Source organism: Oryx dammah, unplaced genomic scaffold, assembly GCF_014754425.2.
Source record: "Oryx dammah isolate SB20612 unplaced genomic scaffold, SCBI_Odam_1.1 HiC_scaffold_21, whole genome shotgun sequence".
Classification (NCBI taxonomy): domain Eukaryota; kingdom Metazoa; phylum Chordata; class Mammalia; order Artiodactyla; family Bovidae; genus Oryx; species Oryx dammah.
This window is the reverse complement of record NW_024070205.1, coordinates 29761810-29776962: the sequence shown is the minus strand read 5'-3', so window position 1 is coordinate 29776962 and position 15153 is coordinate 29761810. Positions and strand designations below refer to the sequence as shown.

General features: G+C 49.6%; 1 protein-coding gene across 4 annotated transcripts in view; it reads left to right on the top strand.

The window, feature by feature from the left end:
- The window catches only part of GNB1 (G protein subunit beta 1), a 75502-nt gene extending 60605 nt beyond the window's left edge, over positions 1 to 14897 (top strand). For 3 of the 4 annotated variants that reach the window (XM_040264124.1, XM_040264121.1, XM_040264123.1), the window contains 7 exons: positions 2201 to 2264; positions 3331 to 3493; positions 9690 to 9756; positions 11081 to 11282; positions 11982 to 12198; positions 12882 to 12997; positions 13245 to 14897. In XM_040264124.1, the coding sequence (XP_040120058.1) occupies positions 2201 to 2264; positions 3331 to 3493; positions 9690 to 9756; positions 11081 to 11282; positions 11982 to 12198; positions 12882 to 12988 (820 nt within the window). In that variant the 3' untranslated portion in view covers positions 12989 to 12997; positions 13245 to 14897. Of the gene's footprint in view, positions 1 to 2200; positions 2265 to 3330; positions 3494 to 9689; positions 9757 to 11080; positions 11283 to 11981; positions 12199 to 12881; positions 12998 to 13241 lie in introns of all 4 variants that reach the window. The other variant, XM_040264125.1, reaches the window with a different exon arrangement.
- Positions 14898 to 15153: the final 256 nt, after the last annotated feature.

Here is a 15153-nt window from a genome sequence, read left to right as displayed (position 1 = left end):
AACAAAAAATGATACCAAGAAGAACTCCTTCGGAGACTTTTCTCCCCTAGATAGCCATGTTTTTTGGAAAGTAAAATTTTCTTCTTTAACATCAGAATTTTTTTTTTAATGTTTTAGATGTACATTTTGTTTATGGCATCTTCATAGACATCAAAGTTTATTATACAACTTTTTTTCATGACTCAGGGTTAATGAGTCATAATAATAATTTGGGAATACCAGTTATTTTATTATATTTGTGTGGTTCATGGTATTCTCAGACTATCGCAGTAGTTAGCTGGTTGTATTTTAAAACTATAGGAGAGGGACTTGCCTGGTGGTCCAGTAGTTAAGACTCCACGTTCCCAGTGCAGGGGCCTGTATTTGATTCCTGGTCAGGGAACTAGATCCCACATGCCCCAACGAAGACTAGAGATCCTGCATGCCACAGCTAAAACCTGGCACAGCCAAATAAATAAATACTTTAAAAACAAGTGAATAAATTTAGAAATTTTTCAGGGGAGATAAAGCTATAGGAGATAACCCACAGTGAGGTGTGTGGGTGTGCTTGTGTCAGTACATGTTATATGTGTATTTATAATATGTTTATCAATATATTGTAATTTTTATATATGAAGTCTACTTTTTATAATGTTTGAGAGTCTCTTTCAATCATGTGAATTAATGTTAAACCTTTTCTCCCTTTTCTGAAATCTGCCAAAGTGATACAGTTGAGAGGGAAACACTGCTAATCCATCCAGGCTTGTGAGTGTGCAGGAAGGGGAGCCCTTGGGACCTGGACTGAGGCTTTGGGCCTTCTCCTGGCTCTGCCTCTCTGCTCCGATGAGGTGGGAGACAGAAGGAGCCAGGGCCTCATGGCAGTCCTCTTGGGGATTAAGAGGTGTGTCTTCTCTCACCTTCTGGGGGATCAGGGCTGCTTAAAGGTTCCAACCCTCGGCACGTCAGCAGATATTAAGCTTTCTGATGAGGAGACCTTTTTAGAGGTGACCTTCCCAGGGGATGAGCTTCTTTACATTGGCTCTGATGTTCCAGCCAACCTGTACTTAGAGGGGCCTGAAAGTGACCCTTGATCTGATACACAGGGTCTTTCAAGTGCCTGATGTATTTATAACTGCACCTCAAGGCAGGGATTTGCTTTAAGAAATTGCATCCCCAAAATAATAGAGTTGGAGCCTGCACTGGAATTAGTTTTGTCATGCAGAGCTGAACATGTGTATTCCTTGCCAGACTCCACGTGAAGGAGTCTGTGCATCAGAACATAAGGTCAGTTGTCAGAGTGACTCAAGTGATGGTACCTTCAGGTTTGAGCAGTTCAAGAAGCCAAATGCACTTGTGTCTGAGATGGTTGAGACCGTGTTTTGATGCAGTCTCTGAAACGGCAGACCCTTCTCTTTGTCCACCCCACTGACAGGTCTCTCCATGAGTACCTTCTCACCCGTCCTGGAGCAGCGTCGCCTGTAGGGCAGGGTCCCCAGGTTGTCCAGGAGGGGCTGGTTCCTGGAGTACTTGCGTTTGCAGTTCCTTTGCCTATTGGTCATGCTTTCCTTTGGCAACATCCTGTCCCTCTCTGCAAATGCAGACAAAGCACCTCTTCAACACACACGGTCCATGCTTAGCCCAACTGACCGGAGCAAGAAACTTGGCGCAGAAAATGTTCGTTAGGCTCTTCTGTGGGACCAGACACAGCTGTGCTTTAGATTGGCATCTCTTTTCAAAGCAGCTGGGAAGCCAGTTCCTTCATGGTTCTAGGAGACCTGGATTCCCATTTTGGTGAGAAATGGGGTATAAATTCTGAGTATCTAAAAACTTATTAGTCCTTTATGTTTATGCTTTTTATGTGTCAAAATAGAACATAAAATTATATAATAAATATTTCCTACCACCTTGATTTCTTGAAAGATCTGTGGGCTTCAGATCTGGTGTATGGTGACCAGAACCCCTGAGAGAGCAGCTCTAGGCAACCAGCGTATCTTGTCTGAATAGCTGAGGGGCTGCGGCTGGGCCTGCACTATTACCTGTGAGGGTGTTTTCTTCTCATGCTTTCAGAGTTGGTCTAACAATTAGAACTTTGCTGGGGCTTATCTCAAGGGAATGTAACATTGAAGTATGTGTTAGTTGTCGTGAGAATTTAGTTTTCATTTGCTGTCTTTGGGGAGGCTCAAGTGTTGCTGACGAGTTTGCTTTTGTCTCTTTGCTCCAGGCTTCTAGTCAGTGCCTCGCAGGATGGTAAACTTATTATCTGGGACAGCTACACCACAAACAAGGTAGGCACTGCAGACCATGCCCTGAAGACCAGCCCAGGCAAAGGCGGGTGTTTAAACTCTGGGTTCACTTATGCACAATTTGTAAAGGAGAGGGCGGAGGAGCACAGGGGTGTCGCTTTTAGAGTAAAGTTTGGGCCAGGTGGAAACCTGGTCATGTAGCTGGCACGTGTGGCCTGTGCTGCCAGGCTGCACTCTTATGTCATGGTTGGTCTTTCTTACAAAGCAGGTGGAGGGAGGGTCTCTTCCCTGTGTCTAGGAGCCAGGAATCCAATTTTAGCTCATGGGAAATCTCATGTTTTATTTAAAAATGCAAAAGTATAGTTTTCCATTAGTGACTAGTTTTCACAGGAAATAATCTGAAAAATACTATACTTTAAAGTATAAATTAGTAAAAAAATTTAATCCAAGGTTGTTCAGTCTTTACTGAATGAAAAAAAATATTGTCGTTGGTCTAAATGTGTATAGCAGACAAAAATCAGTTGTATTTTGCTAGAGAATACCAAATGTGTATAAAAAGATCGCGGTACTTAAATCTCAGACACAGGCAGGTGTGTGGTAGGATTAATTATAGTAATGTCTAATTTGATTACTTCACTAAAAATACTTGAGTTTGTGAATTAATTTTATAGTCATTTTGCTAGGCCAATGAAATGTTTTCTTCTTGATGTGTAATTTCAATTTGGAGGCTTTGCTGGTATTCCTGAAGTGCCTGCCTGACTGTAATAAACCTGCATTTGGGATTCTCTGATGGGCCAGTGGTTATGACTCCACATTTTCACTGCCAAAAGCCAGAGTTTGATCCCTGGTCAGGAAACTAATCCTAAAAGCCAAGCAGTGCAGCAATTAAAATAAAAACTCTACATTAAATTGTTGTGCAGCACTGAATTTCTAATTCAATTTTTCCTTCATTTGGCCACCTATAAAAATTATTTTCAAACTAATTTTGGCCAATGTCTTGCTGTGTCACCTCTGGGGCAGTGACAGATAAGACAAGAAGCAGGATCACAGTGTCGGTAGGCGATGTGTCTGACCCGCGTGCTCACATCATGTGTGTTCTGCCCTTCAGGTCCATGCCATCCCTCTGCGCTCCTCGTGGGTCATGACGTGCGCTTATGCCCCTTCTGGGAACTACGTGGCCTGCGGAGGCCTGGATAACATCTGCTCCATTTACAATCTGAAAACTCGTGAAGGGAATGTACGTGTGAGTCGTGAGCTGGCTGGACACACAGGTACACATTCTCATCAATAAAGTCACAGTCGTGTGCTGTGGCCAGGCATTAGTTGTGTGCCGTAGACACTTGCCTCTTCTCAGTAGTTGTTTTATGAGATTGGCTATAGTAATGGCCAGAGATACTCTGAAAGTGAAATCAAAGACAGGCCTTAATACACTTTTACCAATAGGAAGCCTTTGGGTTTAAGTCACTACAGTGTCTGGTTTTCAAGGATCCTGGGTACTTGGGTCACTGTATAGTAGCTGGTGGCCCACTTCTTTCCATATCAGCATGCCATAGTTCATTCTCTTCTCTGCTTCTGAACCATCTTCCATCTTGAGCACTTTTCCCCAAGGGTTTCCTAATCTAAACACGCATGTTACACATACCTGTGTCCACTTGTGCACACACACAGGCACCCTGACTGATGACTGACCAGCACTCATGCTGCACAGGGCAGAACAGTCCTGTAGGCCCAGGTCTCCTGAACGGAGCCTGTTGGAACTGTTAGATAGTGGGTTGTTTTGCCAAGTTCAGTTTACCTGTGACAGTTACTGTTCACTACAAAAGACATAACATTTCTGGAAAAGGTCTCACCCCAGTATTTTACTTCTTTTGCTGTATTATTATTCAAAACTACACCCTCTGCCCATGTGCTTCACATGCAACCAGAGAATTATCATAGTTACTGGCGTCCTTTTGACATCATTCAGGCAGTCTGTTAAATTGATTCTGGCCAGTTAATTGTACATCCTTAAACTTTTAAAGATACACTGCCTGTATTGCACTGATTTCTGTCCTGTGTCATTTCCTGCCTTTTGTTGGCTTTGGGATTGCTTCCTTATTAACTCTAGCTTCTTATTAAGGTGGAACCTTAGGCCTTCCTTCTTTTTCAAATTGAGCCTTTAAAGCTGTAAACTCCCGTCGAAGTGTGGCTTTAGCTATGTTGTCATTCAGTGGGAAATATTTTTAACACCATTTTGGTAACCTGTTGTTTCTGATTACATGCAGTTATGTTCAGAAACAACGTGCTCTATTGGTTGAGTTTTTCACATTTGTGGAGGCTCACTTCCCGAGGAGCAGGTGGTCTGACAAGGACATGCTGCATGTGCTCAGGAGGCCGGGCTGTGGGGCAGTTCTCAGCGTGTTAATTACTGAGGTGGGGTGGATTTCTCTCTTTCTCCCTTCATTCTGGGAATTTCTGCTTCTTGAATTCTGACTTCTGTCAGTGGAAGCAGTTATGTTCCTGACTGTCATTTCTTCCTGAGAACTGACCCTCTTCCTCTCTCAGAACCTCTGCTGGAAAGTGGGCTTTATCTGATATTCTTGCAACCATTCCAGCCTTCTCAGGCTGACTGTTTGCATGGTGTATTTCTTCCGTCTGCGTAACTGGATTTATAAACACAGTCTGTTGTCTACTCTACATGTCTCTGCCTCTCTAGTAGTGTGAGCTTCATGTCTGCTCCCTGCATTACGGATGCACTGGGATTTATGATGACTTCTCCTTTCCCGCCTTCTTTTGGGTTACCTGATTGTTTGGAATTCTCTTTTATAGTTTTATCTGTTGGCTTTTTGGTTACCTCTTTGAATGATATTTTAGGGGTTATGTAGGGATTACAGCGTACATTCACAGTTCTTAAGGTGCGGCCAGGTTTGTTGTGTCCGTTTATGTGAAAGACAAGAGTCTTGTAGCCATAAATGTCCATTTCCTGCCTGCCCTTCCTTACCCTTTACAAACTTTTCTTTTTCTAGGTTTTGCATCCTTGTGTGTTATAAGCCCCCAGTATATTGTTACACTTTTTCCTTTAAACATGCTTAGCCATTTAAAGAAAATTGAATAGTCTTTTACATTTACTCGAGTCTGTACTATTTCTGGTGCTCATTCCTTCCTGTAGACATGCACTTTCTCCTGGGTGCCCTTCAGCCTGAGGGGCTTCTTATAGTCGGTTTGGATCACTGCAAGGAAAACTGTCTGTCCTCACCTGAAAATACTGACTATCCTTCATTCCTGAAGAATATTTTTGCTGATATATTTAATTTGGGGTTGGTATTATTTTCTTTTAGCATTTTAAAGATTTATTTTTCAGCAGTTTGACTGACATGCCTTGAAGTGATTTTCTTTGTTTATTCTGCTTCAACACCTTGACTTTGTAAAGTTCTGTCTTTCACTAAATTGGGGAAATTTTAGAGGTCCACTTTCTGTTCTTGGTGCTCTCTCCTTTTGTGCATTCACGTCATCTCTTAGATTCCACCTCCCACTTCTCCAGAGCCGTCCTCTAGTGCATGTGACTTCTGTCACCACCATGGTGGTGTCAAGACCACCCAGCAAACCATTTAAGTCAGATGTTTACTTTCTCAGTTCTAGAATTTGTTTGCTTTTTAAAAAATTGGTTCTCGTTTCTCTGCTGAGATTTCCCGTCTTTTTAAATTTATAATGAGCATAGTTAGGATCCTTGTGAGCAGTTCCAAGAGCTGCCTTTAAAATTCTTGTCTGCCAGTTCTAGTGGTCAGTCCCTTGAGGTTGGTCTTGGTGGCTCCTTCCTTTCGAATGTAGGTGACAGTTTTCCTGCTTCTTAGTGCATCTAGTGATTTGACTTGCGTCCTGGGCTTTTGCGGCTGTTGTATTGTGCAGACTACTCTCCTGGAATCTTGCCGTGTGGTCCTGTGGGGAGCAGCCATACTGTGTGGGCTCAGCTGTCTTGCCTGTGTGTGGTTAGGACAGATGTTGGGGAGTCAGTGCGTGATTTTTTAGGGCCTTGTATGGCTTTCTCCTTTCTAGGTTTTCTTCTTTCACTTTCTGGCTGTGGTTGCCCAGAATCCTTTACTGGCTGCTTAAGAAAGTTGGGTCACAGATGTGCTGTCTGAGGTGTGGCTGCATGGTTGTGGCTGTCTCAGGAGGGGGCCTGCCTGCAGGCACAGCACCTGAAAAACAAGGTCCCCCAGTGCCTCCGGGTGCAGGCTCCCCTTCAGTTTGTCTGCTGCTGCTTCCAGTATTTGTAGGAGTTTGCTTTTATATTTGTCCAGCGCTCATAGTTGTTGTGGGAAGGTTACTCCTGGGGGTGGAACCCAGCCTAGCCAGCCTGCCTGCCTGCCCCATCCTTCTGTCCAGTGAGCACCCTTCATAAGCCACTTTGCTTACAGCGTCAGTGAACTCACAGCACTTAAAAAGCATTCTTACTGTTTATCAATCTCTTATTATCCAGTTCAGTGTATGGACTTCCATTTTTAATTAAATCTTTTATTTTTTAGCACTTTGTTTGCTGAAAGAAAAAATAAATACTAGAATGCATTAGAAATTGTGTTTCCTTCGTGCAGTGTGAACTCTTACTTCTTAAGAGCTGAGTGGTGTGTTTTAAACATTCAACATCTTAAGGCTATTTGTGACATTTCAGACATGATGCTTCAGATCAATAAAGGTTAACGTTCAATGAGCTTCACGTAGCCTCCCTTTAGTCGGGCGAGGATGTGAAAGGTCAGTGGACTCAGTAGATCGGAGCACGTGTGGTCTGTCTCATCTCTGTCCTTTCTAACTTCATCTGAGGGCATTGGTACCCCTCATTCAGGGATCGCAGGCCTGAGCGTTAAGCCAGGGTTGGGACATTTTCTTGAAGGATCTTAGAGCTCATTTGCAATAAAACCCATCTGGTGCTCTTCTCAGCAGGCCCTCATGCTTGGTGGTGTCTGCAGAGTCGGGGCAGGCATCAAGCTTGTGCAGCCTCAGGAAGGAGGCTCCTGTGATCAGTTTCACGTTGCTGTTGTTTCCATAAGATATGGGGCCCACTTGGAGCAAGCCAAGCTTCCTTCTCTCGAGTTGGCCTCCCAGGCTGTGGGAGCGCTTGCGGGGCCGAGGGAGCACCTGTCAGACGGCGCTCTGTCCTCTGGTGTCTCACCTTCCTTCTAAGTTGTCTGTCCTGCGGAGTGCAGGGTGCCCTCTGGAAACGACTCAGAAACTGAGCTTCCAGCCTTGAGACAGAGTGTTGTTGTTGTGACTACATTACATACAGAATAACCTTTTGAGTGCTGTTTTGGCAAAAAGGCATTATTAGATCATATGTTTGAGAAATCATTAACGCCCTGAAAGTGCCGCCACCTTTCCTAAACCTCCCATCCCAGTGCAGACGTGGTGTCTGCCTGGGATCACCTGGTCAGGAGTTTAGTCAGAACTTCCTGGGGCCGTGATGGCCTGCCCTCCTGCTGTGGCTTAGCGCTTCATGTTTGTGGGCTGGGCTGTCCTTGCTGTCCGGGGCCCCCGGCCTGTTGGTTCCTTTTTCCTTAACAGGAGCCAGCAGGCTGGGCTGTAGGAGGAAAGAGGGCCTGTCCTGCTTCATTCCAGGCCTCCTCCCTCTGGACTGTGGCCTGCTCGTCCCTGCACCAGGCCATCCTGCCTCCACTCGTAGTCTCAGAGCGGCCCATGGCATCCCCACTTGGTGCCATGTTTGTCTGTTTCCCTGACCCTCTGGGGCTCTGGAAAGGCACCAGTGCCTGGGCCAGCCACCTTTCTGCTGAGGACACACACAAGGACACACGTGCACACACAAACTGCAGGGAAGAGGTCCTGCTGAGGGCACACAGGCACACTCACAGGCACACCCACACTCTTGGGAAAGGGGTTCTACTTAGGGTACACACAAATGTACAAACACGCACACACACTCACCCCCATGAGGAAGGGGTTCTGGTGAGGGCACACACACACAGGTGCACATAAACTCATATACGCCCACGGGGAAGGGCACGCACACACACACGCACACAGGGTGGGAAGGGGTTCTGCTGAGGGCACCTACATGCATGCACCTCCACAGGTAAGGGGTTCTGGTGAGGGCACACACAGCCTGCCTGTTTCCTAAGGATCCATCAGCTGGTGTATGCTGACCATCTGGGCCCTGAAGAGGCCAGAGCTCATTGCCGGTGCTTGAAGTCCATGGCCGTGACATTCAGCTGCTGGTTCTCGGGGCAGAAACCTCATGGGCCCTGTGTGACCGCCACCTGCACGAGATGGACAGAGGTCATCTTTGAGGGCCCGCTTCTTTGTCGTTGACCTAGGAGTGCCTGGGTCTGGCCCTGTGTGCAGTGCTGGTGGGGCTGCGGTCTCCACAGTGCTCCTTCCGGTCGGCCGTTCTCACCAGTCAGACAGGGCAGTGCTGGAGGCTCCAGGGCTGGATCCCGGGAGACTGGCGTGTATGAGGGTAGCAGTGTGCCAGGAAGTGAGTGCTGTTCTTGGAGAGGAGCTCGGGGACCTTGGGAGGAGCCCCTGGGGGAGGCTGAGGGCACCCATGTGGTCCCTGGTGTCCTGTGGACATGATGTGGACTCTAGGGAGCACTTGACCACATGTCCTTGTCGAGGCACAGAATTGATATTCTGAAATTGTCGTCTCTATTTCTTCTATGGGAGACAGTGAGGTAATGTGTTAGGTAAAGGCTTTGTTTTCTCAACAACCTTTTGCTTTCCACATCAGCAGCTGTCAGTGGGCTTCTCCTCTCTTGGTGTGTATTTTGTCTTTGGTTTTACTGAGAGACACAGCATCACACGTAGCTCTGTGTGGCCTGGGAAGACTTGGTAGGAGCTTGGCCGGCTGGGGTCAGGGGCTGCCCTGCCACTGTCCCTGGACCTCCTAGGTGGGGTGCTCACTCCGTACGTGTAGTCTTCAGAGTCACTTATGCTAAGACAACAGAGATGGTGGTGAACAGGACTTATTCAGGAGAAATCAAATGTAGGCCCTACAGAATGGATCTTTCTTCGTGTTTGCCCTTCCTTATTCCAAAAGGGGATGCAGACTGGGACCTGGCCTTAGCGCGAGGCTCTGCCTTGCCTCATGCTGGTTGGGGTGCGGAACTGAGTGACACACAGCAGTTTCCACACTGACCCCGCACTTGTCCCACAGAAACAAGTCTGCCTCCAGCCGTGCACCCCAGTTTCTTGCCCCTGCAGACCCTCCATCCTGGCTCCTCCTGCCACATCAGGGGCCGGGAGGACGCACGTGTGCTCAGGGCGCCTCCTTCCTCCTGGTGTCCAGTCCTGTGGCTCTGCTCTTGCCCGCAGTGCCTGCAGTCTGTGTGGCTTTGTTCCTCTTTCCAGCACACAGGGCAGAGCCAGAGGTAGTGGACATGGCATTTGCCTCACTTTGCATGGGCCTTCCCACTGGTCACTCCCATTTACAAGATGTAGAGTCAGGTGCTCACAGCTGGGGCCATTGTTGGGTCTGTTTTCTAGGTTACCTGTCCTGCTGCCGTTTTCTGGATGACAATCAGATCGTTACCAGCTCTGGAGACACCACCTGGTGAGTCCCAGTGTGCTGAACCTGTCTCACACTGTTCTCCCTGCCGCGCAGCTGAGCCACAGGGAAGCCCTCAGCCAGGCCACTGTAACTGGACATGGCCCTGGGGCTTCAGACATAGGTGCAGAGAGGTGAGCCAGTTCATGGTGCTCTGTGTAGATGTGAAATTTCAGTTTTGAACAACTAAGAACTGATTTTGAAACTAGAGCTCTGCGTGGAACACCTCACAGTTCACCTTCCTGGGCCACAGTTACTAGCCTTGGGGGCTGTGCTTCAGCCCCCTCAGGTGAGCACTGCCCCCTGTGGGCTCTGAGCACAGCTTCAAAGTAGCAGGTGTCACAGGAGTTACCACCACCTTATTGGTGAAGACACTGAAACTCTGTGAAGTGTTCACTTGTGGCACCAAAACACATCCTTTAAAATCATCAAGAAGTTGAATCATTTCAGGCTTAAACTGTCCCTGTGGGTTTTTCTGGTTCTTTGAGGCAAGATGTGGTGGCTGAGAGCCAGCAGGCCACACGGGAGGGCGCGGGCACCCTGGCCAGCCCTGCTCAGTAAGGTGTCCTTTGTGTGTGTGCTCACCGAAGATCTGCAGTCTTATCTTGACTGCCAATTTGGGAAGAACTCTGTATTAGAAGGTATTTTTGGAAGCTTTTTTCACTTGGGGAGGATGGTTTTTGGACTGGGGGTGGGGGGGGTTGTCTTCTTTCCTGCTTGTCCCTCAGGCCCTAGAGAGGGGTCCCCCATGCTTGGATGTGGGGGCTGGGTTGAGCTGGTTTTCTGTGAGGCTGACAGGGAACGAGGAACATCTGATGGCCTTGATTCTGTGGGAGAAGCACAGAAACAGCACGTGCGTCCTTGCTACACTGCCGTGTCTCACCTTTCTCTGGCCTAGAGTAGCCTCTTGAGCTGATGGCCATGGGCCCCAAGCTTGGCTCTGCCCCACGGAGTGACCCAGCCTCTGGGCTCTGGTGGGCATGGAGCTATCCAGCAGGGGCACCAACTGGAGGCCCTCTGCTGCCCTTTATGAGCCCCTGCAGGGCTCAAGCGTGCAGCTCAGCCCAGAAGTGTCTTGCTGGACAGGGACTCGACTCCCTTTCTGCTGATATGTGAGCTGGTGTGAGAATCAGAAAAGCCCCAGGCGGACTCATGCGTGTCGTGTGTGTGCTTGGCTCTGTAACAACCCATTTAAGCAAAGTCACTACAGGGTGCGGATCTATCTTATGTGAAGCGTGGATGTTGGCTGCAGGCCTGGGGGTTTGAGGGAGTTTGTTGCGTATCTGGTCTTCCAAGCAAGGGGGTAACCCCTGTCATTGCTCTGTTCCAGTGCCCTGTGGGACATCGAGACTGGCCAGCAGACGACCACATTCACTGGACACACCGGGGACGTCATGAGCCTTTCACTCGCTCCGGACACCAGACTGTTTGTCTCTGGTGCTTGTGACGCTTCAGCCAAACTCTGGGACGTGCGAGAAGGGATGTGCCGGCAAACCTTCACCGGCCACGAGTCCGACATCAATGCCATCTGTGTGAGTTGGGGTCACAGGTGTGGGTCAGGGCACCTGGCTGGCCATCAGCAGGTTGGAGTCCTCAGGAGCTGCAGCTGTGTCAGCCAGTTGGAAAATGTTTTCAGGGTTAGGTGTTCTCTTTTCTATGCAAATACAGTTGAATGGACAAAAACTCCCTGTGGCAGACTTGGCTGTGATTCGCTCTGTCCCAGTGAGGCCCACATGTGTCCCACTCCCAGGGTGACCGACCAGTGACTGACTGTGAGGCTTCCTCCCGTCGGGGGCAAATAGTCCCGTAACTGACCCTGTCAGGCCAGCCTCTGTGGGACTCTGGGGGCACAGCAGTAGAGGGAGCCTGCTTTGTCTACGTTGCCCTGACAAGAGGGCCTGGCCATCTGAAGAGCCAGAGGTGTGGACGGGGAGAAAGTGTCTGCTTGCGGAGCTGTCCTCCACGTGGTCAGGTGGCCTGACTCTAGCGCCTGTGGGCACCCAGCCATGAGCGGCAGCCACACTCTTGCTGTTCCCTTGGGACCATGATGGTGATGGGAATCCAACTCTTTGCCCAGGTCTGGTCCCTCCCAGTCCCTGCGCAGCGTCTGCTGTTCTGGCCTAGCTGGTCTCCAACTCCTGTGCCCATAGTACCCTGCGTCGGGCAGTCTGTGTTTCCAGTGTTTCTTTTTGTCTGTCTGCAAACTGTCTCGGCTTGCTTCCTCTTTCCAGTTCTTCCCAAACGGCAACGCATTTGCCACTGGCTCAGACGACGCCACCTGCCGGCTGTTCGATCTCCGTGCGGACCAGGAGCTCATGACCTACTCCCACGACAACATCATCTGCGGGATCACCTCCGTCTCCTTCTCCAAGAGTGGGCGCCTCCTTCTCGCAGGGTACGACGACTTCAACTGCAACGTCTGGGACGCCCTCAAGGCCGACAGGGCAGGTAGGACGCTGCTGGGCCTCACTGGGTCTGCAGAGGTATGGAGCACTCAGCTGCGGCATGTGGGCTGGCAAAGGGACAGGAGCCAGGCCCCAGCACCAGAAGCTCTTGGCGATGCCATGTGGCTCACGGAGGCAGGACCGGGCCAGCTGCGTCCTTGTAGCACCCTCCCATTGTAGAGCTGGGGCACAGGTTCAGCAGGGACCCCTGGAAGCACAGGTTGGAGCACAAAGTGTGATGGTGGGGTGAAGTATGTAGTTGTCAAGTGTATTGAAGGAGGTTGTGCGATGAGAACTTGCTGTCTCAGTGCTGGAGAGGGAGCATGGCTGTTGGCCTATGGCCTCTTCTTCCGGGGGCCCCTCTTCCTCTCCTGCTCCCCTGAGTGCCCTCAGGTCTGCGGCCTCTGTCCTGACAGCACGGGGTGCTCTGAGATACAGCCTCAGATTCCTCTGGAAAGACGTGGCTGATGATTGTCCAAGCACTGACCACTGAGTGTCACAGGGCGCCCTGTCTGGGGGAGGGGGATCGCTGTGCCTGTCCTGAAGGCCCACCCTCTGTGCTGTGCCCTTTGTGTTGGGAATCTTTCCTCACCACTGAGGCCTGGCAGGGACTGGATGTGAGGGTTTCTGGTTCCACTTCAGCAAGTGGCTGGACCCCAGGCTGACCACATTGTCCTCTGCCCCCAGGGGTCTTGGCCGGGCATGACAACCGCGTGAGCTGCCTGGGGGTAACTGATGACGGGATGGCCGTGGCTACGGGGTCCTGGGACAGCTTCCTCAAAATCTGGAACTAACCCTGACAGGTAAGAGGCAGCCCACACCCTTCCCTGCTTGCGGCTCCATGTTTCTCACAACATGGAGGGAGCTGTGGGTTGGGGCTCCTGGGGTCATTTGGACGTGGCTGCCCTGGGCTCATAGGCAGGTGACCTCTGCATTTAGCCTGAGTACTTGCTGTGCCCCCATCCTGAGCCGGTGCAGCTGCCATGCCACTCTGCACCTGGGCCAGGTGCTGCGTTTCTCTTCATGGTCTCTCGGTTCTGTTTAAAGCAGCAGGTGGACGCCACAGTGACTGGAAGACCATTCCAGCCTTGGACCGTTGCAGATAGCATTTCCCATCTACCCCTACTAACGCGGACGCCCTGCACCCCTCAGAACTTCAAAAGGGCAAGACCTTCCCCTCACTTATTGCTGAAACCAAGAGCACAATTCCCACTGAGAGAAGAATCTCTGTGCTGTAACTAAAACAAATCGTGCATTCCTTCCGGGACCATTGTCTTTGTTTTCCTTTTTTGTTTGTTTTGAATGAATTTAAAAGGAAATACTATAATAAAAATGTTAACAAGAAGGTAAACTTGAGTGTAATTGTAAGACAGACACACCTTTTTAGTAGTTTATTTGAAATCTTGATCAGTAATCCTGTTTGATGATGTTCATGCAAAACAAGTTGAGGACTTCATCTTGTAATTGACTCTGAATTCTAGATTGTGTTTGTAACAGGATTTTGCAGACATGACTCATATTTCCTTCTTAAAATATATTTCTTTCTGCTCGTAGTTAAACAGAGAAGGAGGGTCTGGTGTGGCCTCTCTGAGATTGTTAATGATGTAAATTTAGTCCCTGGTTTTTTTTACTTCCGTCTCGTGTCACATGACCGTCGTGCGCATGGTGTAGAAGGATGATGCTGAGAAGTCAAGGGACTGAGCACGCGGACGAACAGTGGCCGCGTCAGGCGCCCTTCCCCCGACCCACCCTCTCCCCTCAGCTTGGTTTTTAGTCTCACCCGGTCTCCTTGTGAAGTTGGAGGGAGGCTGACCCAACAGCGCGACACTACCCTGGTGCCCCACCCGGCCACCAGGAGCCTCCGTCCTCAAGAGCGGTGCCGTCCTGTGCGTGGAGAGTCAGTCAATTATTTGTGTATGAAACAATGTACAAATCAATGTTTTGAAAATAATGATCTCAAACTTTCTAAGTTAAATTTTAAAAAACCTGATTGTTTGCCATTTGGGGTGGGTTTGCTCTTAGAACCGCATGCTGTAGAAATGCTCCCAGTGCATATAGGACTCAGTCCTTAGATGTTCTTTTTCTTTGAAGAAATAACCTCTTTGAAGTTGTGACGTCGCGCTCTGTCCACCTCGCGTCGCTCCTCTGTGCACACGCATCGCATTGGAGGCTGTGCAGTTAACGGCCTACACGCTCGCCTGGCGAGATGTCACTGTTTTCTTTCTTTAAAAAACAAGTCCTGTTCCAAAACTGTTGTTGGATGGGGTGGGGGGTGTACAGGGAACGGAGTCCCTGGCCTTCCTTGTGGATTTCTCACGGCCCGCCTCTCCCGGGAACCAGCCTTTGTGCCGAGGCAGACCACTTTTCTAACACGCAGATGTCCCTGGTTCCGTGCGCGTCCAGTCTTGGGCAGCGGTGCTGGGACAACGCGGGCCTCCTCCCTGCACCAGTGCCCCCGTAGCGGCAGCAGTGGCTTCTCCACTTGTGTTTGCACCATCCTTTGCGCCCTGTGCCCTGGACCCGCAGAGAGTGGGATGAGCCCCCGCCCCCGTCAGCACCTCTGTAGAGCTCTCTGCACCCTGTCCCTCACCTTTTGTATTTAATTTTAAAGTCAATGTACTGCAAGGAAGCTGGATGCAAGATAGATCCTATATTCAACTGTACTGTTATTTAAGATGTAATAAAGCAGTTTGACATGAGGGATCTTGGCGTGACTGCTCATGTGTTGGGCTGTTTCGGTGTCTGGAGGCAGCTGCCTCCCCTGCTGCCCACTCTTCTGTCCATGTCCCTTGTCCCCATCACAGTTCAGTTGCTCAGTTGTGTCCAACTCTTTGCGACCCCGTGAACTGCAGCATGCCAGGCCTCCCTGTCCATCACCAACTCCCGGAGTTTAAACCATGAAAGGTGTGGCTGGTCTTCAGATGGGCCTGCAGAGCAGTGGCATCCTGCCAGCCCTGGC